Consider the following 25,081-nt stretch of genomic DNA (forward strand, 5'->3'; position numbering starts at 1 on the left):
TTGCTCGTTGGGTTTCAGGTGGTTGGCCATGCGCTTGGAGTCTCTGGGGAATCTGGTGGTGTTTTTCGCAGCGTTGTTTGCTGTAATCTCTCGAGACTCTTTGAATAGTGGACTGGTTGGACTGTCCATCTCATACGCCTTAAATGTAATTTATTTTCTTTGATTTTGAGATGCTTGTGAGTCATATAACCTTGCCATTAAGTAACACTGCTTCTTATTAGGTGACGCAAACTTTGAACTGGCTCGTGAGAATGACATCAGAACTGGAGACCAACATCGTCGCTGTGGAAAGAGTGAACGAATACACAGAGATCAAAAATGAGGTAGAGAATTAAATCATTAAATCACGTGTCAGTTTCTGGATTAATGTACTAATAATGTTTTTTTAATCTCCCAAAAATTATGAACTATAGACGAGCCAAAAACTACACACAGCTGGTTAGAAACATTATAACAACAGTCAACACCTTTACATGGAGATTTACCTATAATTCTTAATGGCTTAAATGCTAAAACCTCAAGGTTGACTGGATGATGTCTTTGCTCAAATAGTGTGATCACATTTCCCATGACATGCAATAACGTAAGAACATTTTTGTGATTGTAGTTAATTATTACATGAAAAGTCGCCTGAAAGAGCTTTAGAAAATTAGTACGTAATACTTCTTGTGTAAGGAATATTTGCACAGACATTCTTCACTAGTTTTACCATTTTTGAACAGATCCATATGAAATCCAGTGATTTAGAAAACCTTAAATGGAATTGTAGAGATGTTTTTTCTGAATTCAGTTGATTTAGTGTGAGGATATGTGTGTCTCCAGGCTCCGTGGATCACCAGTACTCGTCCTCCTGACGACTGGCCCTCCGCCGGGAATATTCGCTTTGAAAACTACAAAGTTCGATACCGGCCTGAATTGGAGCTCATTCTCCATGGAATCACGTGTGACATTGAAACCACAGAGAAGGTGAGGAGACGCATCAGATACTTAATATGTCTGATATATTGAAAATCCCAATACGGAGCGATAAATGGTGATCATTATTATACAAGACTTAAAGGGCTGTAGTTCTGTATCTACCTTGGTTGTGTTTGACACCGTTGGGTTTTTGGAGGAAGCGATGAGTTAAAGGTGAAGTAAGAGATTTCTGAGAAACACTGTTGATTTTTGAAATCAACCCAAACAAACACGCCCTCCCTTCATTGCCCCGCCCCCAAAGTTCCTTCATTGCCCCGCCCCCCAAAGTTCCTTCATTGCCCCGCCCCCAAAGTTCCTTCATTGCCCCGCCCCCAAAGGGTGTCTCTTCATCGTAGCTGAAGTGAAGTAAGATAATGCTTTGTGAAAAAGCAAAGATGGCGAACGAACGATACAGAAGAACAAAAACTGAACACACAGCACACAGACAAACAACGTAACCTCAGCGTCTGTTTTCAAGCCTTCCCTCTTAGATCTCTCCAAAGCTTTTCTCTATTGTAATATCTCTATAGAGATGGAGCTAAACTTTGCAGGGCACAATTGCACAATGTAACAATTAAAGGGATAGTTCACCCAAAAATCATGTCATCATTTACTCACCCTCAAGTTTTCCCAAACCTGTATGAGTTTCTTTCTTCTGTTGAACACAAAAGAAGCTATTTTAAAGAATGTTTCTGTTTCCCGACTTTTCCCAGATTGGCATTGTTGGTCGAACTGGTGCAGGCAAATCTAGTCTGACCAACTGTTTGTTTCGCATCATTGAAGCTAGCGAAGGTCGAATCATCATCGACGGCATTGACATCTCCACCCTGGGGCTTCATGATCTCAGGAGCAGACTCACCATCATTCCACAGGTAGAGGAACATTCAAGCTGTTTTAAGGAAAGAAGAATAAATATTTTTGGTCATTTTGGTGATCAAAGATGAGTTTTTAGGGATAAAATGATTGACTACAGGGAAATTCTGAAGCGTGAAATAAATATTGTGCAACAACTCAATACACATCATGACACATGATAGAAGTTTTTAAAAAAACAAACCGTTATTTTTATATTTCAGGATAAACATAATTGGTAGTGAACATAATTTAGCAACATTTATAATTAATTTACAGCTGAAGTGTTGAAGGGAGATGTAATAATCAAAGTAGCCTATCTATCATAATGTACTTTATTTGCATTACAAAAATATCAATAAATAATAATCAAATCAATGTAATTTGCAATAATCATTGTTGAATCGAATCCCAAATCTGGGAATCGAATTGATTTGCTGTCTACTCAAAGATTCAAACGGATTATCAGGGTCCAGTGCCTGAGTTTGTGTACGAGATGCTGACTGACGACACAGAGAGCTGATCGAAACACACCTCAGTTCTCCATATTAGACTCACATAGACAGACAATCATTCATAGACGAGTTCTGCAAGGTGTCTGCATAGTGTCTGTCATTTCAAAAGATTGTGTTAAATATTATTTTCCTTCCCTCGAGTCATTTTAACTCAAAACTAATTTTTTTTTATAATTTTTCAAAATTGAGTATTCATCAGAGGGGGCCAAGACCCTAGGACTTTAGTCGCACTTGAACCACGAATACACGCATACAAAAAAATTATTTGTGGTTGAAATTTAAAAAAGTAACAAATCCTGGCCTTGTGGGTCATTTTGACCCCTTAGGAATAAATGGAATGTGAGGAATGCTTCAGTACACATAGAAAACCTAAAAATGCTCAAAATTCAAAGTAAAAATGCTAAAACTTTACCAAAAAAATATTTTGTAATGTCTACATGTGTGTATCTGAATGCATACTGAAGAAAAACGGCCTTTAAGACCCAGTGGAACAGCTCATTTGCTCCATATAGAGATATAAGGCCATCTAGAGTCATGAAATAGGCTATCATCTTATATTATTATTATCCACCAGAGGTCAGAAAACACACACTGGAAGATATTTTGAGCTGAATTAAAAGGTTTATGCATGAAATTATATGATTCATTTTGAATTTAAGTTGAAAGAATGTGAGGAATGTGCTTAAATTACTGTTTATTTATTATTTTGCATTAAAAAATGAAATAAAATAAGCTTTCTGGACAAAAAAAATGAAGTATAATATCTGGGCTTCGGGTCATTTTGACCCGCGAGGGAAGGATGTGTTTTAAAGTGCGAGGAAAGGATGAGGGTTTACAAAATTATGCTGTATTATGAAAATGCAATGTTTATTTTTTTTTTTTTGTAATATTTACACACTCAAAGAGAAAACAAACATGCTAAGCATCATAAACAAATACATTTATTGTCCCGCAACGCTGACAGAAAGAGTAATAAACGAACGCTTTATTCCAGGACCCAGTTCTCTTCTCGGGAACTCTGCGGATGAACCTGGACCCTTTCCTGAAGTTTAGTGATGAGGAGATATGGAATGTTCTGGAGCTGGCTCATCTGAAGGATTACGTGCGGGGTTTGCCGACGGGACTTCAGCACGAGGTCTCGGAGGGGGGAGAGAACTTAAGGTCTGTGAGCTGTACAAACATGAACATGTTCATATATATATATATATTCAAATGAGTGCATTTTGAGTCTTGAGCCTCCATTGTAGTCTTGAGATTCTTCCGGGAACGAACACGTCACAATATTCCTCATTATAATAATTAATGCGCAGAATAAAGGGGCGGGGCCTGGTTGAGTTAGTTAGTAGTGTGTTAAACTGGCGGTTATGGTAAGGGGTGGGACATTTCCCAAACACACTCAAAGCGCTCGACCAATCACAACACACTGCTCCAGCTGACCAATCAGAGCACAGTGTGCTTTTCAGAAGGAGGGGCTTCATAGAGACAGGAAGTAAACAGAGCGTTACTGACAGACTGGGAAGAGAGGAGCCGCAACAATGGAGAATATGAGGAGAACAATCAACATTCAAGCAAGAAAACCTGTAAGTCTAGTTTCTGATCTTGACATGTTTATGTGTTTCCACTAGTCTTGGTCAGAGACAGCTGCTGTGTTTAGCCCGAGCCTTGCTCAGGAAATCCCGTATTCTCATCCTGGATGAAGCCACAGCAGCCGTGGATCTGGAGACGGACGATCTCATCCAGAGCACCATCCGCAGGGAGTTCTCCCACTGTACTGTGCTCACCATCGCACACCGGCTCAACACCATTATGGACAGTTCACGGTGAGGAAGACCATTTATTTATATAGAGTCATTGAATCATTCACTCAAGAGATTCGTTCAAAAACACTGATTCATCCAGTAATGAAACAAGTGAAGACTTATTGAGTGAGTCATTGAATCATTCACTCAAGAGATTCGTTTAAAAACACTGATTCATCCAGGAATGAAACAATTGAAGACTTATTGAGTGAGTCATTGAATCATTCACTCAAGAGATTCGTTCAAAAACACTGATTCATCCAGTAATGAAACAATTGAAGACTTATCGAGTGAGTCATTGAATCATTCACTCAAGAGATTCGTTTAAAAACACTGATTCATCCAGTAATGAAACAATTGAAGACTTATCGAGTGAGTCATTGAATCATTCACTCAAGAGATTCGTTTAAAAACACTGATTCATCCAGTAATGAAACAATTGAAGACTTATCGAGTGAGTCATTGAATCATTCACTCAAGAGATTCGTTCAAAAACACTGATTCATCCAGTAATGAAACAATTGAAGACTTATCGAGTGAGTCATTGAATCATTCACTCAAGAGATTCGTTTAAAAACACTGATTCATCCAGTAATGAAACAATTGAAGACTTATCGAGTGAGTCATTGAATCATTCACTCAAGAGATTCGTTTAAAAACACTGATTCATCCAGTAATGAAACAAGTGAAGACTTATTGAGTGAGTCATTGAATCATTCACTCTGATTTATTTTTTTTAAATAATTCATTCAGATTAATTAAACATTTTTTTACATTTTGTTAAGTTGTCTGTTCAGAATTGTGGGAAATCGTGATCTTGATATGAAAAAAAAAAAGAAAATCATGTTTATTCTCAGTTTATCCAGAATCCTGTTGCTCTAATCTGGATTTATTAAAGCTAGTAAATGTATTTAACACTGAGCTACATATCCAAAACATATTTAATGCATCACTAAATAAAGATGTTGCTATGGTTACCACTAAGTCAATCATCCCAATTTTGAGAGTGACTCACGGGATGATAATTTAGTGGATTTACTTCCAGATTTAAATGCATTGCATTTATTAAACAACATCATAGAAAATAAACGCTTAATGTATTCATTTTTACCTGCGGTAATGGAGTCAGGTTAACATGATCAGGTTCCTGTAATGCAGGGTGCAACATAGAAGGTTATTAATCAGATAAATCCAGACACGGGGCAAAAACAGAACATACGCGATCCATTCACAATGGTCAACACCGGACACTGAACGAGGGAAACACTGCGGCGTAAACACACAAGATAACCAGAGGCTAGCTAGCAACAGGTGAAGGACACCAATCAAACGAGGGTTACTATGGAAACAAAGAAAACTGGAACAAAACACAGGAATTGAAACACCAGGAACAAAAATACCCTTCAAAATAAGAGTCCTTAGTAGTCTGGTAGTCACTGTGTGAAGAGTGTTTGGGTGTAAATATGTCACAGTTTACTTTATTTTGCGCTCCTCACTCACAGAAATGAACTATACTGTCCTGCACACACTAGTGAAAAATATACAAATTTATATCAGGTGTCTGAATAATTATTGGTTTGACTGTATATGAAACACTAAACTGCAGACGCATGTTGTGATCCCGAGCTCCGTCTGTGTTTCAGGGTGATGGTGCTGGACTCGGGGAAGATCGTGGAGTTTGATTCGCCCAGTGCTTTGCTTCACAAACAGGGACATTTCTACTCAATGGCGAAGGATGCTGGAATCTGAAGCGGGAACGTGTGTGTTTAACGTGTTTAACGTCTACATGTGTGTGTTTAACGTGTCTAACGTGTGTATTACTCCTCAAGCCTGGAGGACCAGACGTCTGAAATGTTGAAGATTTATAGTACTGTCTGTATGTTATCCTGTTGTTGTTTTGCTGATGTGTTGTTTGACATGGGTTTGTGTCGTGGCAATAAAGTGTATTAAATTTTGCATGTTGTGTACGCCTGTATATTTATATAAAGCCCATGTCAGTTTTGCTCTTTTCAAATAAAGAGAGAGTGCATGAATCAGATTAGGAGCTTTGTTTATAAATCCATCATGGGATCATTTTATGATTTAGTTTGAATTCATTTTTATGTTATGAATTAAACGTTGTCCTTTTAAATATATATATATATATATATATATATATATATATAGTTTTTTTGGGCATAAAAGGTTCTTTAAACCTTAGAACCACATGTAACCTTTATGCCAGTAGTGTTTCTTTCTCCAGAAAACACACCACTGTCAAAACAGAACTTTATAAAGAAGCTCGTTCTCTTTGAGAGGAGGCCAGACCAAAACAACACACAACAACAACACATTCTTTGAGTCGAGAAGGAACACCTCCTTGGAGATCCTTCAGATTGGATTGACAGAGATTTGACATGGCACAGAGAGTCCTTTTTCAGTGATGGCGATTCTCCAGATGTAGAAGCCTTTGACACTTGTAAACGATCTAGTTTCCCTGTAAAGCTTTTATAGCAGTATTGGTGATAGCCAATTGTATCCAAAGGCAAGTCCTCTAATGTTAATGGAATCTGTTCACAAATATCCATCATGCGGTATGCTGAACTTCACATAGTCTATATCTTAATATCAAAGGTAATTTGCTTTGTTTTGTTTACTTTAAAAGTTAAGCTATTTTCAATTTCTGTAGGTTCAGGATAGGTGCAGTAAAAGGTTCAAATAAACCCCATTTCAGGCTGCTATTAGTATAATGAAAACATAGTCAAATGATTTTTGTTTGTTTGTTTGTTTGTTTGTTTGTTTGTTTGTTGCTGTTTTTGACCATAGATGGCCAAGATGTTTCCCTGGGTCAGAATTGTATAGAAAAATGTGTCCATTTGTCTCTGTGAGTTGTTTACATCAAAAGTTATGCCACTTTGTATCATATTTAAATTTTTCGGGTTTGGTGCAAAGAGTTAAAAATAAAGCATTTTGGACATTATTTCAGCTTGGTACCCGAATTAATCTTAAAATAGACACTTGAATGATAAAGAAATAACAGGTTGTGAAAAAATAAATCACCCTATGCACTTGAGAAAACGAAAATATAGTTGATCCGCTACACATATTTGGCCATTTTTTTTGCTATTCTTGTCCAGAAATAGGGTCAATACGTTGTCAAATGTCAAAAATAACCATTCCATTAAATTCCTGGGGCTCAGAATTGTATGGCATTTATCTCTGTATGTTGTTAACTTCAAATGTTATGACATTTTCTATATCAGTCGGTCGGGTGCAGCAAAGGGTTAAAAAGTAAGCCTTTGGGACATTATTTCAGCTTGGTACCTGACAGATTTGGAAAATAGACACTTTAAAGATAAAAAAAAAAATCAGGTGGCATAAAAAAGCCGTGGGGTGAGCGTGGACCCCTATTTCCATCTACACTACAGACTTTGGACCAGGTTTGGACCTTGGACTCGCCCTTTAGGAGAAGGGTGTAGATCACGTGATTCTCCCGCATGAACAGCAGGGGGCGCTAACTCCTCTGAGGAGGAAGCGGACAACAAAACCTGAAGAAGAAGAAGAAGAAGACGAGGGAAATGTAGATCATGTGAACAATCTGAGTCTGTACAGCATGTTCTTATGGAATGTAAGGAATATGAGAGAGAGAGGAGAGAACTAAGAGCCGCACTGCAAAAGGAAAGTGTTAGTTTCACAGTAGGAAACATGTTGCAAAGATCAGGAAACATTAGGAGGCATGTATATAAATACTTGAGGGAAACAGGGTTAATGTATAGGATTTAGTTTTTTTTTTTTTTTTTTTTTTTTTTTTCTCCTCTGTCATCGAATGTACCACACTCCAGTCCGGTAAGTGGCGGCAATGCACCTATAAGCTGGTGCCAGCCGCCAATCAAATCCAAAAGAAGAAAAAAAAAAAGAAGAAGAAGAAGACGAGGGGGAGCAGCGAGTTACCGATATGTTACGTGACTAGTTTTGTAATAATAAATAATCACAAGAATACGCGTTTATCGGAGCTCGAGATCATGGTGCTCCCCGTGCTCAGGCTTGCCGTGTCGTGTCGCTGTCAAACTGCGTGGAGGAACTTGCAGCAGATACAAGTAAGACTCATGGACACTATTATGACAGCAGCGCTGCAAGTGTGAGTTATATATCATCATCATCATCATGACCTCGGTGTCCTGAGATTCTAGCTCAGTTTAACAACGTTTTTAAACGACTGTACACATTTTAGAAATGTCCCCCTTGGTATGTCACATATCATTGCTCGGTTATTTATAAAATGAATAAGTATACAAAATGACCCAAAGTCCTAAAATCATACAAAATAAAATAATATATATATATGTGTGTGTGTGTGTGTGTGTGTGTGTGTGTGTGTGTGTGTGTGTGTGTGTGTGTGTATATGAAATACTGTTATTAAAAAAAAAAAAATGAATATGGATATTTACGTGCAGTCAAGATCCCTGGTGCGGAGCGTCTGAAACGGCTCTTACTGCCTTTAAACGTCCACGCTGTCATTAAAGTCACCATGAAATCAAAATAGACCATATTTTATTTTTCCAAAGTTTCCAAGTCCCTCCAGCGGGAGTTATTTTGTACTCCCTGAAACGCCTCCATTGTATCTTGAGTTTCTTCCGGGAACGAACACGTCACAATATTCCTCATTATTATAATTAATTCGCAGAATAAAGGGGCGGGGCCTGGTTGAGTTAGTTAGTAGTGTGTTAAACTGGCGGTTATGGTAATTAGCAGCGTTGTAGTCGAGACCAGCTCACTCGAGTCCGAGTTGAGACCGAGACCACCAGAGAGGTTGGATAACCTAAGGTTGGGTCTAAAAACCAGACCTAAAGATATCTTCAAGAATATGTAAAATATTTGGTGGTCACAATAAAATTGGCACCATACTCAAACAGTAAATCAAATATACCATGGAATCATGTACACTGTGTAATGGTAAAAAGGCCACATAGTAGGTGAAATAATCATGAAATATTTTGAATGGGACTCGAGTGAAGTCCGAGTCCTAATATGTTCGAGTATGAGTCAATTCCGAGTCAAAATGCACACGAGTCCATGACAAGACCGAGACCATTAAAATATCGTCTCGAGACTGAGACCGAGTCCGAGTCTCGAGTACACAACACTGCTAATTAGGGGCTGGACATTTCCCAAACATGCTCAAAGCGCTCAACCAATCACAACACACTGCTCCAGCCGACCAATCAGAGCACAGTGTGCTTTTCAGAAGGAGGGGCTTCATAGAGACAGGAAGTAAACAGAGCGGTACTGACAGACTGGGAAGAGAGGAGCCGCAACAATGGAGAATATGAGGAGAATAATCAACATTCAAGCAGGAAAACCTGTTCTAGTAGAGCCTGAAACACTGTAAAAGGGCATAAAACGTCCTCTTTTAAAGGAGTCTGATGGCGCTTTTCCACTGCGTGGTACGACTCGGCACGGCACGGCTTTAGCTCGGTTTGCTTTTCCACTGCAGTTAGTACGCTTCAAAGTGGGTGGGATTATAGACTGATGGTCATTGTCCCTACACTGTTTGTTGGTTGGTGGTAGCCGGTACCATTTAAAGCGTGCCGTGCCGTGCCATGCAGTGGAAAAGCGCTATAACTTCTCTTAAGACGATTGGATGCTTTCATGCACCACTTCCTGTATGTCAGTCATTCATTGAAATGTATGTTTCTTGTCAATAGCGAACCCCTTTGAGGCAATGGCTGCCGAAGAGAAGACAGACCACAGTGACCACAGAGAGTGTGTCGGTCAGAAGCGCGTCGTTCCCCAATGTGGCGTCGGATCGTGTGATTGGCCGCTGGCTGCTGGGCTGCAGTGGACTGGTTCTGGGCGCTGTGGTTCTGGGAGGCGTTACCAGGTAAAAACACTAATCAAACAATAATTTCTTTATTTATCTCATCCCAACCACACCTTTAAAATCAAACACGACTAGATAAAAATCCATCGGGATTGGATGCAGTCGTTTAATATTTATTATACCATGGTCTAGGTGAATACTCGATTCTGATTGGCTGAAGGGTGTCCATTAAAAAGTGATAGAGGACACCTAGTAAATAAACCGTCAGGCGTATCCAGGGAAACAAAGTTATTGTTTGTAAAAACTTTAGATTTCGATTGTAAAACTAATTAAAATATAAACTAATGTTTTAAAAATGTGTTATTTGGCAAGTGACCATGGTATAAGCGGGTTAATGCCCTTCGAGGTGTCCATTGTCAGGTATTAGTGGACTTCGGCGGAGTGTCGGACAGTTCACGCCTCACCGTCGTCCATTAATACCTGACAATGGACACCTCGAAGGGCATTAACCCTTACGTAGATTACAGGCTCAGATATTCTCACTGTGAAGTTCTTTTTCGTTCTTTGAAAGGTATTTGAAACACCTTTGCAGCGATAAACTGTTAGCGAACATCCTGACTCCGCCCATAATTCTGTTATCGAACATCCTGACTCCGCCCACAATTCTGTTAGCGAACATCCTGACTCCGCCCAATATTCTGTTAGCGAGCATCCTGACTCCGCCCAATATTCTGTTAGCGAACATCCTGACTCCGCCCACAATTCTGTTAGCGAACATCCTGACTCCGCCCACAATCCTGTTAGCGAACATCCTGACTCCGCCCACAATTCTGTTAGCGAACATCCTGACTCCGCCCAATATTCTGTTAGCGAACATCCTGACTCCGCCCAATATTCTGTTAGCAAACATCCTGACTCCGCCCACAATTCTGTTAGCGTACATCCTGACTCCGCCCACATTTCTGTTAGCGAACATCCGCCCACATTTAGATGAATGAGTAAACATGAGCTGCTCTTTCCTCTCAGTAACAGAATAAACACAATAACGATGAGAAACAGCAGTTCAGAAAGCATCTGATCATAGTGATGTGGAGATGTTTGCTCCAGCTCTGAGATTCAGATCTACAGTCACGTCACGTTTACTCATACAGCCCTTTATACAGTCGACTGATTTAAAGCAGCAGCTTTACAGTATTAAACATGAACAACAGTGTCAGTGTCTCTTTCAGTCAGAGTTACAGCTTCAGTTTCTACTATAAAGCGGCTCTCCAGTGTGTTCCTGTTTGTACTCGCGTCTGAACAGAAGAAATGGAGATTTACAGCTCAAAGAAGGCGGAGCCTCAGAGTCACACCCACCTGTTACATCATCACCACACTGACCAATGGGAGTTTGAGGACGTTTAACCAGCCGGAAAGTGTACTTTGGCAAGAACTCCTGAAACAAACTCCACATCATCTTCAGTTTTGGCCTGTTCTGTAGAGATGTGGTATAAACTGACTTCAGTTACCGTGAGCTTCAGCTCTGCGTCATGATTTACAGCATCGATTTTAATAGAGATAATTTATTGTTTTCCAAACCTGAGGCTGGACACGTCCTTTTGGGAAATCAAACTGAAACTGGTTAATTTTATATCAGCCGTCGTATAATGATTACACTCGTTCTTACTAATATAACATCAAGGCTCCAACACCTTAGGTACTATTTTTAAAACATTGCATCTCTGTAGATGACTGACTTTTATTATGAATACTGAGTTTTGTCTCATTCAAGCACATTTTTATAAGGAACGCACTGATATGGAACTTCAGAGCTGAGACTGATAATCCAACGTTAGTTTTACTTTTTAGACTTTAACTCTTTATACTCTTTAATAAATAAAGTATGGTGTATATGAACACATATGTTTGAAGTTTGTTATTCTATCATATTTAGCATTTCATGAGGATAACCATAAACACTCATGAGAATGTACACAATGCAATTGATGCTTGATTGATATCACTTATTTCCCAGTGAGCCAGCATAGAAATGATTGAAGTGAGTTAGTGTTAGTTTAATGAGAAATAAACTAGCATCAAATACATTGTGTACATTTATTTTTGGTTTTTAATTACAGTCAACCCAAAATTTATTCAGACACCTTCAACATTTCTCACATTATCACAGTTTATTATTCGCTATAGTTTAGAAAATGGTAATCAAATATGACGAACTCAGTTGATATTTGACTGGTTTTGTCCGTCCTTCTGTTAGACTGTCTCACACATGAATTATGTTGAATATCTGTCAGCTGTTAAATTTAACTACACAATTAGATAATACCAGTTTAGCTCAACCAATCACCAAGCAATGCTTCATTGTGTTCAGTCTGTGTGTAAAAAGAGCATTAGCAATTAAAGACAACACACTTCAGCAAAACATGATCAGCTCAAAGTGTCCCAATCATTTTTGCTCCCAAATGTTTATAATGTCACTGGTAGTCGCTGTATGAAGAGTGTTTGGGTATAATATGTCAGAGTTTACTGTATTTTGCTCTCCTCACTCACAGAAATGAACTATAGTGTCCTGATCACACTAGTGAAAAATATCAAAACTTATATCTGGTGTCTGAATAATTATTGGTTTGACTGTGTTGGGCTTGTTTAATCAGAGTCTCTTTCATATTTTCATGAGCAAACGATCGCTTATTACGTGTCGACACAAACCGGTATTGAAACCGGTGCATCTATAGCAGAAGATCATGATTAAATATGACTAACAGTTAATAACAGGCTAGGTTTGATGGCACAGAGTTTTGAAGGACCTGTTCAACACGCGTGAAACATGTTTCTGATCTCTCAGGTTGACGGAGTCCGGGCTGTCGATGGTTGACTGGCATTTAGTGAAAGAGATGAAGCCGCCACAGACTCAAGCCGAGTGGGAGGACGAGTTCTCCAAGTACAAACAGTTCCCAGAGTTCCAAATGTGAGTATATATTTCTCAGTCACTAGAGGAACATTTGAAACTGTACAGATAACACACTGATACTGTACTGGCATGAAGCTTACAGGAGTAGTTCACTTCAAAATTAAAATTTCCTGCTAATTTACTCTCCTCCACGTCATCCAAGATGTTCATGTCTTTCTTTCTTTAGTCGAAAAGAAATGAAGGTTTTTGAGGAAATCACTCCAGGATGTTCCTCCATATAGTGTCTTCAATGGGGTCCAACGGGTCGAAGGTCCAGATGTGAGTTTCAGTGCAGCTTCAAAGTCTCGACACGATCCAGCCGAGGAATAAGAGCCTCATCTAGACAAACCAGCGGACATTTTAGAACAAAATAAACATTTATATACTTTTTTTAACCACAAATGCTCGTCTTGCACGTCCACGACTTCACGCATTACGTAATCACATTGAAAGGTCACGCGTGTTCCGGTTCAGAAATGTAGAGTAGGGCGAAAAACTCATTCATCTCATTTTCAACTTCAAAATCGTCCGACATCGTTGTTTTACCTTTTATGTATTTATTTTTTTGTAAATGCCATTTGACTTAGTCTTTGCACGTTGGCTTTGTAAACACTAGATCAGTTCTTACGCCTATGTCACGCTTGACCTTTCAACCTGATTACGTAATGTGTGTCGCATCACAGCTAGTGAAAGACCAGCATTTGTGGTTAAAAAGTTTATAAATGTTTATTTTGTTATAAAATGTCCGCTGGTTTGTCTAGATAAGACTCTTATTCCTCGGCTGGATCGTGTCGAGACTTTGAAGCTGCACTGAAACTCACATCTGGACCTTCGACCCGTTGGACCCCATTGAAGACACTATATGGAGAAACATCCTGGAGTGATTTACTCAAAAACCTTCATTTCTTTTCCACTGAAGATAGAAAGACATGAATATCTTGGATGACGAGGGGGAGAATAAATCATCAGGACATTTTAATTCTGAGGTGAACTACTCCTTTAAATTACAGTGTGTTTGTTTACATGCAGATTGCCTTTACTCAACGCTGGCCTGTTTTCAACAGCATGAACCACGACATGACCCTGACGGAGTTCAAGTTCATCTTCTACATGGAGTGGGGTCACCGCATGTGGGGTCGGCTGGTGGGATTAGCGTACATTCTTCCTGCGGCGTATTTCTGGAGAAGAGGGTTCTTCAGCCGCTCCATGAAGCCTCGAGTTCTGGGTCTTTGTGGCTTCGTCGTCTTCCAGGTAACCCGTCCTGCAATGAAATATCAATGCAAGCTCGTTTCCACCACAGAATTAAAAATGCAAAGGTAATTGCGACTTTTGGAGTTTAGAACTTGCATGGTAGGTGTTATTAATTAGATGTTTTTTTTATTATTTAGGGGTGTAACAATATATCACAATAAACAAATGCAACAATATGTATCGTGGATAGTTCACCCAAAATAAAAATTGCTTAAAGTTTTAGTTTTAAAATTAGTTTTAGTGTCAGTACTACATTAAACTACTATATATAATGTTGAATATAATGTATAATAATGCAATGGGGGAATATTTGTGGTCCTGATAATGCCAAATGTCTGATGTTACCAGTAACAGTGGCCTACATTATTTTAAATACATCTAGTCAGTGACAGAGTTCAAGCATATTCATCTACAATAATTCTGTATTTTCAGCTTCAGAATCATGAATATTTTTATTCTGGTGTCTCTATTGTTCTGTGCTTTGTGTTTCAGCACAAAGTCCAAGACTATTCACTTACACACACAATGTAATATCAAATCTAGCATTTAAATCAACTGTACATTTTTTGTTTACCTTTTATCAAATGTCTTGGAGTATCGCAATAATATCGTATCGTGAGTTCAGTATCGTGATATGTATCGAATCGTGACATGAGGGAATCGTTACACCGCTACTATTATTATATATGTACATGTTATTAAATGTTTATTATGATTGTAAATTGAAATGTGTTTGATGCTGTAGCACTTCCTTGTGACAGTCAGTTGAGATTGTGTTGTTGAGTGACCGGGTCACATGTCCAGGGTCTTCTGGGCTGGTATATGGTGAAGAGCGGGCTGGAGGAGAAGCCGGAGTCGTTCGACGTCCCCCGGGTCAGTCAGTACCGGCTGGCGGCTCACCTGGGCTCGGCTCTGCTGCTGTACTGCGCCAGTCTCTGGACCGGCCTCACGCTCATGCTGCCCAACAACAGGGTAAAGCTGAGCCTTCAGATGCTGTTTCTGCTGTTTCTGCTGGTTATGCGGGTTTCAGATTAACACCCGTGATTACGTAAACACATAATACGCATGTGCACGCCATCAGCGTTTTCACATATTCGCGTTTTTGAAGTTTGCGTGGAGATGATACATTTTTTCCCCCAAAAATTTTCAATGCCTGCACCTTGTAACCTATTTCAAGGTTTGCGTTCTCGAGCCTAAATTTTTACTTTAATTTTCTATTATCGCTGTAAAGCTGATTTGAAACAATCTATACTGTTAAAAGCGCTGTATAAATGAAGGTGACTTGACCCGCCAAATGCGGCCAAAAACTGGCGGGTAACGCTGTCAAATCACTAGCCATTTTGGCGTGTTACTTATTATGTTTACTCAATTTGCTCAATTCCCCCTTTAAGTCCAATTCCTCAGAAGTTCTGAATGGCCGGTCACTTAAATTTAGTAGCCAGATTGGCTGGTGAGTGAAAAAGTTAATTTCAAACCCTGCTGAAGCTGTTACAGCTCTTATTCAGCTCTTATTCAGCTCTTATTCAGCACTTACTCAGCTCTCGTTCACTGCAGATTCCTGACAGCCGACAGCTGCTTCATCTGAGGAGGTTTGCCAAGGTTACAGGCGGTCTGGTCTTCCTCACGGCTCTCTCAGGTACCAGCAAATGCATCACCTAACTTGATAAATGATTCATTTGTGCACATATTTTTTTTTTAAATCTTGTGCACAAACTGGCAAAAAGTTGAAGAATTGGCAAACAAGCAGCCTATCACTCGACAACTCGACAACACTTTCTATGATCAAATCAATTCCAGATTGACAAAATCAAGTTTATTTCTGCTTCCGAGACGCCGTTTCACTGTCACATCAGAGAAGATTTCATGATGACCTTAAAGTCCCCCTGTAATCAATTTCTTTGATCCCCAAAATGACACATTTAAACGTTTTTCCTTGAAAAAAAAAAAATCTTCATGCCTTAAAATATCTTGAATGTAACTCGACACCCTTGCCTCATTTAGTATACGTGGTTCTATGAATAAGCAAATGAGCCCCGCCTCCACTCACTCACTCAGCTCAGAGATCCACTGGTTGACGATCACACGTTGATCTGATTGGTTACAAGGTAGTTTGTGACGTCAGAAACACCAGCGATTTTAAACCGTGTTTTTGAGACTGTCTTTGGTTCACTGCAGTTTTAAGGAGAAAATACTCAGCAATGGTGTCGACTTATGAATTTACACATGGTTCGTCTTAAAGCGTATTAAAAACACCACATAGACACATAAACTACATTTAAAGCTGGATTTTCACCACAGAGGGACTAAATATAATAAACTTTCATGATGATGAAGAACTGCAAAGTCTCTTGACCATGATCGTGATACAGATGATAATCCAAATCAAACAGATGTTTTAGTTTTAGCAAAGTATCCGAGGCATGAGCTGTAAAGGCTCCGCCCTCTTCTGGATAGGGGGTTGGGGAGCAGCAGCTCATTTGCATTTAAAGATACATGCATGAAAACAGCATGTTTTTCCTTCCACTCAAAAAGGGTTGACCATGGTATAATAACCATGGTATAATAAATGATCTACGGGGTATTTTGAGCTGAAACTTCAGACACATTCTGGGATGCCTGAGACTTATATTGTTGAGAGATGTAGCCAAGCTTTGAGCTGGCCCAGGGAAAAGGACGGTGCTTGAAAGGAGGAGAGAAGGAGAGGAGAAAGCGTTGCCACTGGCTCACAGATGGGGCAAGGCAGAGTACCTGTAAAGCTGGGCCAGCTGCGATGATCACATCGTATTTTGCATATCTTTTTCTGGTTGACCCAGTGACCCCTTGGAAAGACAAGTTGGCGACCGAGGAAGTACGGTGACAGCTAGGAAAGACGGCTGACATTTGGGAAAGACCAAAACTGGGGTGTGGATGTTTGTTAGGCCGAAGCACAACCTTCGCGAGGAAAGGTACATTACAAGATACCCCCAAGGTTGAGCGAGAGCGGGGGAGGATGATCGGCCCAGTGGACAGACCATTGTTATGAACACTCATGATGGACAGTCGACTATGGAACAGTTAAGCGATTTATCCCGGGTCTGCAGATGTGGGAAGATATGTAAAAATGAGAGGGGGCTGAAGATACATGAGTCAAAGATGAAATGCTTGCAACCGGAACATAATGTACAACGCACAGGGAAACCTGGTGAGACGGAGGAGAGGCCGGGGCAGGAGGCAAACCACAGCCCCCGGAATCTCCAGGCACATGATGAAGACGGGAGCAGGAACGGCCTCGCCGATGTGTCAGAGGACACAAAGCACCAGGCAGAGATGGGGGTACCACAGGACATTAGATGACCTGGACAGGACATATGTGTAGGAGTGGCCCGAAAGAAATCAGTGAACTGGCCCGCTGCAGTGGTAAGGTTTGGGAGAGGTTTGATCATGATGTGGATGAAGTGCTGGAAACAGCCTTGGCAGGAGATGTGGGTAAGAAGCTCAAAGGCTATGGGTTCCATTTTTTGGAGCATAGGCGCTGATCGCTTCAGAAAAAAAGAGCTGAAGGCCTAAACAAATATCCAGCCAAAGGAAAGCAGTGGCAGGAGGTGAACTCCTTTCTCAGGAAGGCCAGAGCAAAATCAGCCCCAGGGCCGGATGGCATTTAGTATAAAGGTGTACAAGTATGGTGAAAGGCTCAAGAGACGACTTTGGAAGCTACTGAGAGTGGCATGGAAGAAGGACTTCCTTGCTGATATTTGGCTGGTCGCTGAGGGATGCTTCATCCCTAAGGAAGAGAACTCTATTGGGATTAAAGGGATAGTTCACTTTGAAATAAAATTTTGGTATGTTTTAGCTTACCTCAAGGGCATCCAAGATGTAGGTGTCTTTTTTTCCGCAGTAGTTTCAATTTTGATATTTTTAGGCCAAACCGTTCTTGTCTGACAGTCATATCATGTAGGTCTATGGTCACCCCCTCAAAGAGCAAGCACAGAGTCCAAATTAAAACTATTCCCCATCGACCAAATTAAACAATTCCCCATCGTAAGTACACATTGATGGCCTAAGACACGAAACGAGCGGTTTGTGTGAGAAAACGAACAGTATTTATATCGTTTTTACCTCTTGTAACACAGCCATGTCCAATACTGTTCCAATACAGTACATAAATACTGTTCGTTTTCTCACACAAACCGGCCATCAATGTGTACTTATGATGGGGAATTGTTTAATTTGGACTCTGTGCATGCTCTTTGAGACAGTGACCATAGACCTGCATTATAGGACTGTCAGACAAGAACGGTTTGACCTAAAAATATCAAAATTGAAACTACTGCGGAAAAAAAGACACCTACATCTTGGATGCCCTTGAGGTAAGCTAAAACATACCAACATTTAATTTCAAAGTGAACTATCCCTTTAAGCAATTCTGTACAATCTCATTCCTTAATGTCGAAGGCAAGATTTTTCTTGGGATTCTGGCGAAGAGGCTAACAACGGGTACATGGACACGTCCGTCCAAAAGGGGGGAGTTCCAGGGGTAGCAGGCTGTCTTGAGCACACCAGCATAATCACCAAGATTATCGAAGATGCGAAGAAGAACCGTGGTGACCTGGCAGTTCTTTGGCTTGATTTAAGAAATTCATTTGGGACAATACCCCACAAGCTGGTGGATTTGACGTAGAAAGACCTACCATGGCCCAGAGCGATTCCAGAAGCTCTTGCAGCATTACTATGACAACTTCAACATGCACTTCACCTGTGGAGACTTTACCAGCGAATGGCAGAGGCAAGAGGTGGGCATTGGCACTGCTCAATCTCAGTGATTTTGTTTTCAGCAGCTATGAACCTTCTCGTTAAATCAGCAGAGAAGTTGCGTCGAGGCACAATGTTGGCAAGTGGCATCCATCACGTTCCTATAGGAGCATTTATGGACGACCTCACCATCACGGCAAAATCAGTACCTGAAAGGGAGATTGATCTTGGAGGATCTGGTTGAGCTCACTGATTGGGCAAGGATGGAGTTCAAACCAGAAAAGTCCAGAAGCCTGGTATTGAGGAAGGGGCGCATCCAGGACCGGTTCCGTTTCAGGATAAAAAAATACCATCATCCCAACAATCCAAGAGAGACCGGTGAAGAGCTTGGGGAAATGGTACAGGGTAAACCTCAATGATTATCCAAGCAGATACCCATGAAGTATAAGGCCTGAGGTTACCAACACGGGGTACTCCCTAGGCTGCTCTGGCCTCTGCTTGTTTATGAGATACCTGTCTCTACCGTTGAGGGATTGGAGAGGAAGATTAACACCTATTTGAGGAGGTGACTGGGCATCCCAAGAAGCTTCTGCTCCATTGGCTTGTAAAGCACAGACAGCAAGCTGCAGCTGCCAGTGACATCAGTGATCGAGGAGTATAAAAGGACAAAGACACGCTAGGCCATGATGCTGCGAGACAGCAAGGACCAAAGAGCACGCCAAGCAGGTATTGTGGTCAGGACAGGTCGTAAATGGTCAGCCAGCAGAGCACTGTCGGAGGCTGAGGATCGACTGTATCATGCTGACATCGTTGGGACAGTTGTTCTGGGCAGGCTTGGACTGGGTTGCTCCACCAGAAGCTGGAAAAAGCTGACCTAAAAGAACGCCACGCCATGGTGCAGAGGGAGGTCCGTAAAGCAGAGGAGGAAACCCGGCATGTCAAGGCTGTTGCCTTGGGAGGTGGAAGGGCGTACGAGAAAGGGCCCTGACGTGGCAGGACATCTGGACCATGGAAGGACGAAGTTCTTGATGTGTTCTGTCTACAATGTCCTGTCTACTCCATCAAACCTCCATATTTAGGGGATGGCAGAGAGCCTCAGCTGCACGCTCTGTGGAAAGCCAGCCAATCTTGAGCATGTCCTTTCAGCATGCCGGTCAAGCTTGGCAGACGGGAAATTCTGGTGGCGTCATGAAAAGACCCTGTCTCGGTTGGCGGATGGTGTGGAACAGGCAAGGAAGAAGGGTAAACAACTTTCTGATGGGCACCACTTTATCCGTTTTGTCAGGACAGGAAAGAGCACTGCAGCAGAGGGGTCCTTGCCTCAGCAAATGACTGGGAGATCCGGGCAGACCTGAAGAAGCAGCTCAAATTCCCAAAGGAGATAGCACACACTAGCCTCAGACCAGATATTGTCCTCTGGTCTAGAGGTACCAAGCAGGTGGTGCTCATAGAGTTAACAGTACCCTGGGAAGAGAGGATGGAAGAGGCACATGAGTGTAAGTTAAAAAAAAAATATCAAGGCCTTATCCTCGAGCCAGCAAAAAGGATGGAAGGCCTAGGATCTACCAGTAGAGTTCGGCTGCAGAGGTTTTTCTGGACAGTCACTCTGGAGAACCCTTGGATTGTTGGGGATTGAAGGGATGGCCAAGAAACGGCTGATAGGCAATGTTACTGAACAGGCGGAAACAGCATCTAATTGGATTTGGATACAGTGGGAGGTGCAGTGGCAGAGCCAACCTGTTGAAGGACTAAAAATGGCATAGAGTTGGGTGGTGGTCAGCAGGGGTAGATTAGGACGCTGGATCTGCTGTCGAGCCCTCCCGAGGTGTCATGGGCTTAAATCGACGAAACACCAAGGAAGGGGGGTGCCCACCTGATGACCGGCTGTAGCCACCAAACTCTTGTATAGAGACAGAGCGCAACGCGTCATAATCTGAAGACCACGCCCACCAAGGGGGAAAACAAACCAACCGTCTCCATTGACTTTGCATTGCGAGAGGCTGCCTCCTTGTCATTTCTTGCTTCTAAGAAAAGACAGAATAATGCCTAAAAGCTGCTATGTGACAAGGTGTACAGCAAACAAGCTAAGAAACCCAGAAATAAGTTTTCATAAGCTGTCGACCCAAGAAACGAGCGTTTGAGGACATAAAAGTGGATATAGGCTGGAACGAATGGGTAAATTGTGGGATCCTGACACTCAGTATGCACTAAAAATTAGAGGTCGACCGATATGGGTTTTTTCAGGCCGATGCCGATCTTTTGAAATCCGGGTCGGCCGATGGCCGATTAATGCTGCCGATTTATTTTGGCTGATTATGTGCTTGTTTTTAACCTCTATTTGAAAGATAAAATGTAACACAAATAATTACTTAAGATAGACAAGATTTCTCAACAAAAACATTTATTGAACAATGAACACTTGACCAATCTGCACTTGTACAAAAGACAAAAAGACCTTGAGATATGTTTGGTAATTGTACCTGAATGAATTGAAAATTAATGCTACATTTCAGATTAATATATTTGTTTTCCTTAAAATTTTAATTAACAGTAACTTAAACACTTTGCAGTTTGAATGATGTCTTGTAGGCTATAAACAAAATGACGGAGTATGTTTTTATGTTTCCACTGTTCGATCGCATCCGCGCCTCACACACACACACACACACACACACACACACACACACAAATATAAGTAAACACTTTGCGACTTTAAACACACGCGACTTTTCGATCGTGCCAGCCTCTCTCTCTCTCTCTCACACACACACACACACCATATTCCAGCCATAGACAGTAGATTCCAGCATTGCAATCTTTACATCGCAGCCTGCTTCAGAGCTAAAGCGGAGCTACAGATTAGGTGTCCCTAAAGAACCCGCGTATCTAACAGTAGTTCCGCATTACTTGAATTAATTTTGCACGCGAGTTTTATTTATTTTTATACCATGTATTCTCCGTGTAAATTTATACACCGAACCGTGATGCCCGTACCGTTTTGATTCAATACGAATACATTTAACGTTCCACCCCTAGTCTACAGTGAAATACAATCACACATTGCACTATTTGGCCAGCATTTTACCCGTGTTTAATCCAGCTACTAGCAAACGGTATGCTTAAGTTAACTGCTGACTAGCGTCACGTTTCTAACGTCCATTTTCAGAGCATCCAAGAGAAGCACAGGCATAACAGTAGCACCGAAATGAAGCACAGAAACCCGCGTTGATATTCGGTCCGGTAAATAACGGTCGTTAAGGCACCAGTGCCGTATTAGCCCGGGTCTGTCTGTAGCTACCTAGCAACAACGACGCTAGCAAAGCAAAGCCAGTCCTCACTAGCCTATAGTGCGTTGTTCTCTTTTTTATTACTTATTTCTCTGCATTGAGTGACAACCCTCTTAAATATAAGACACACAGACAGAACAAATAAAAGTCTCAGATTCTCAGTCTGTAATTGCAAAATTCTTACTTATTGTGACACGATAGCAACTTCTGCTGTGATAATGCAACCCCAACTACGCTATCAATATCCAAAGTAGCCTAACGTCATGTCGCCTATTCATGTTTTTTCTCTAAGTTTGCAGTAACATATCAAAAGTTTTTAATTAAATAAAGGAGTTTTCTCCAAGGAACTTAACTCCTTCCTTAGGCACTGGATGAGGTCTGCTCACTCTGCTGGAGAATGACTCTAGGGGCAGCGTGCGTCGAACACGTGTTCCACAACAACAACTACACTAGGCTGCCCACAGATGCGCCCGCCTAATAATCGGCTTGATATACTGGATAATGGCCGATGCCGATTATGTTAAAAAATGCAAAAAATCGGCCGATTAATCGGTCGACCTCTACTAAAAATACACTACGTGTGCAGTAAGTTAAACATTTGGTCACTGGTGAGTCAAATATCCAAATGTCAGTTTTATATATTATATTTCTGTAAGATAAACTATCCTGTGTTGCCGATTACGGTCTCCTCCAGCGGACGTTCGTTAGTTCTCAGAGTAATTAGACACGTGACGCTCAACTGCCTGTATCCACTTTTATGTCCTAAACATAAAAAATGTTTGGGGTCGAGAGCTAATAAAAACTTATTTCTGGGTTTCTTAGCTTGTTTGCTGTACACCTTGTCACACAGCAGCTTTTAGGCATTTTTCTGTCTTTTGTTAGAAGCAAGAAATGACAAGGAGGCAGCCTCTAGCAATGCAAAGTCAATGGGGACGGTTGGTTTGTTTTCCCCCCCGGTGTGGGCGTGGCCTAAATGCGCTCTGTCTCTATTGTTGAGAGATGTAGGCAAGCCTTGAGCTGGCCCAGGGAGAAGGACGGTGCTTGAAAGAGGAGAGAAGGAGAGGAGAGAGCGCTGCCACTGGCTCACAGGTGGGCCAGCTGTGATGATCACATCGTATTTTGCGTATCTGTTAAAAAGAGGCATAGTAGGTGCCCTTTAAAGCAGAGTGTTTGAACCAGAGGGTCTAAAACAGGCTATAAAATGGCCTTTTGTTTCTGACATGCTCAATAATTCTTTTATTAATTTGATATTGGACAGACGGACGGCCAGATAGACGGATGGATATATATATATATCCATATGTATTAGAAAACTAGGCTAGGTTTTTATTTTATGTACACCTATTTAATGTTTAATATTCTAAAATGTGTGGTGTTAGTATTGTACGGTAAAGCACTGTTTACATGGAGGAAATGTGAATTTAACCTGGAAAATGTAATCTTTCCTTTAAAGAGTGACGGTCAGGAGGAGCAGTTGTTAAGGCAGTGTATTCTGATGTAAAGGTGTAACTCTAGTAATGCTGAAGTGTGTTTGATCTCACAGGTGCGTTTGTCGCGGGACTGGACGCAGGTTTGGTTTATAACTCCTTCCCGAAGATGGGCGAGCGCTGGATCCCTGACGATCTGCTGGCCTTCTCCCCCACCGTCAAGAACATGTTCGAAAATCCCACAACTGTTCAGTTCGACCACCGCATTCTGGTACGGACGGTGTGTGTGTGTGTGTGTGTGTGTGTGTGTGTGTGTGTGTGTGTGTGTGTGTGTGTGTGTGTGTGTGTGTGTGTGTGTGTGTGAGTGTGTGAGTGAGTGAGTGAGTGAGTGTGTTGAAGCGGATGTCATTGAGCTGGTGTGTGTGTGTGTGTGTGTGAGTGTGTGTGTGTTGAAGCGGATGTGATTGAGCTGATGTGTGTCGTGTCATTGTGAGTGAGTGAGTGAGTGAGTGAGTGTGTGTGTTGAAGCGGATGTCATTGAGCTGATGTGTGTGTGTGTGTGTGTGTGTGTGTGTGTGTGTGTGTGTGTGTGTGTGTGTGTGTGTGTGTGTGCAGGGCATCGGCACGCTGACGGCCATCACAGGACTCTACCTGCTCTCCAGACGCACACAGTTACCCCGCAGGGCAAAGATCGCCATCAGCTGTCTCACTGCCATGGCTTACACACAGGTAAACAAGCCACACTCTCTCACACACACACACACACACACACACACACACACACACACACACACACACACACAGGACTCCCAGTGGAAAGAGACAGTTCTGTGTGAATACTGAATTCATTTCTTCTCATCCTTATATTTGATCTGCTGTGTGAATGTTCTGCTATATCTTCTAGGCCGTTCGTTTGTCTAATGATGTGAATCTGGACTCATCAGAGAGTTGTGCTGTGTGTTTGGCTGCAACATATCAAATGGCTTAATAACATATCCGGACATAAATGTATTATTATGATTTTTTTTAAACTTGAGTTGTGAGATGAAGCCGACTCCACATTAGCAGCGGTGGCGTTGAGTGTCATCTCTGATGGTGTGTGTGTGTGTGTGTGTGTGTGTGTGTGTTCCTCAGGTGGTTCTGGGCATCAGCACTCTTCTGCTGTACGTTCCCACTCCACTAGCGGCGACACACCAGTCCGGGTCCGTGGCGCTGCTCAGCTTCGCTATCTGGGTCCTGGCCGAGCTGCGCAGGGTCGTCAAGTAGACCCAATCACACTTCATCTCTCACAACATATTTATTAATGAGTTATGCTTTAGGCTGCAGTGGCTTCTTGATTTCTTTCTTTTGTATGGGTTTATATGAAGTGCTTATAGACCCAACACAAGGTGTAAGTGTTAAATTCATAACTGTTTCAATTTCTTTTTAAATATTTGTACATGTTTTATCAAAAAAAGAAAAAAGATTGTACTGTATGACTGCTTATTTCAAATAAATAAAATGATCATGTTTTCTTCA

General features: G+C 41.3%; 2 protein-coding genes across 6 annotated transcripts in view; both read left to right on the forward strand.

Annotated features, from left to right (window-relative positions):
• Positions 1-6,158, forward strand: part of abcc2 (ATP binding cassette subfamily C member 2) — a 44,443-nt gene extending 38,285 nt beyond the window's left edge. For all 3 annotated transcript variants that reach the window (XM_081351725.1, XM_081351726.1, XM_081351727.1), the window contains 7 exons: positions 19-145; positions 222-323; positions 823-966; positions 1,671-1,829; positions 3,319-3,485; positions 3,950-4,144; positions 5,767-6,158. In XM_081351725.1, coding sequence (XP_081207851.1) covers positions 19-145; positions 222-323; positions 823-966; positions 1,671-1,829; positions 3,319-3,485; positions 3,950-4,144; positions 5,767-5,872 — 1,000 coding nt within the window. In that variant the 3' untranslated portion in view covers positions 5,873-6,158. The remainder of the gene's footprint in view (positions 1-18; positions 146-221; positions 324-822; positions 967-1,670; positions 1,830-3,318; positions 3,486-3,949; positions 4,145-5,766) is intronic.
• A 1,475-nt stretch (positions 6,159-7,633) lies between these two features.
• On the forward strand, positions 7,634-25,081 carry cox15 (cytochrome c oxidase assembly homolog 15 (yeast)). Of its 3 annotated transcripts, none has more exons than XM_081351190.1 (9): positions 7,634-7,730; positions 9,808-9,983; positions 12,766-12,888; positions 13,935-14,121; positions 14,926-15,093; positions 15,676-15,757; positions 23,680-23,834; positions 24,179-24,292; positions 24,698-25,081. In XM_081351190.1, exons 1-9 carry the CDS (start codon positions 7,716-7,718, stop codon positions 24,827-24,829), a joined length of 1,152 nt encoding a protein of 383 aa, XP_081207316.1. In that variant the 5' UTR covers positions 7,634-7,715; the 3' UTR covers positions 24,830-25,081. The 3 variants fall into 3 exon arrangements, with proteins under 3 accessions (XP_081207316.1, XP_081207317.1, XP_081207315.1); XM_081351191.1 differs by having other exon boundaries at positions 7,639-8,199; positions 13,900-14,121; XM_081351189.1 differs by having other exon boundaries at positions 7,662-8,199.

This window comes from Scardinius erythrophthalmus (assembly GCF_964197995.2).
Source record: "Scardinius erythrophthalmus genome assembly, chromosome: 21".
Taxonomy (NCBI): Eukaryota; Metazoa; Chordata; class Actinopteri; order Cypriniformes; family Leuciscidae; genus Scardinius; species Scardinius erythrophthalmus.

Bases quoted from the DNA above. Each gene is read 5' to 3' on its own strand.
- cox15 (XM_081351189.1), top strand. From the start codon at position 8,125: ATGGTGCTCCCCGTGCTCAGGCTTGCCGTGTCGTGTCGCTGTCAAACT. The intron at 15,094-15,675 runs GTAAAGCTGAGC...CGTTCACTGCAG, and splicing joins TCATGCTGCCCAACAACAGG to ATTCCTGACAGCCGACAGCT. The intron at 15,758-23,679 runs GTACCAGCAAAT...TTGATCTCACAG, and splicing joins CTTCCTCACGGCTCTCTCAG to GTGCGTTTGTCGCGGGACTG.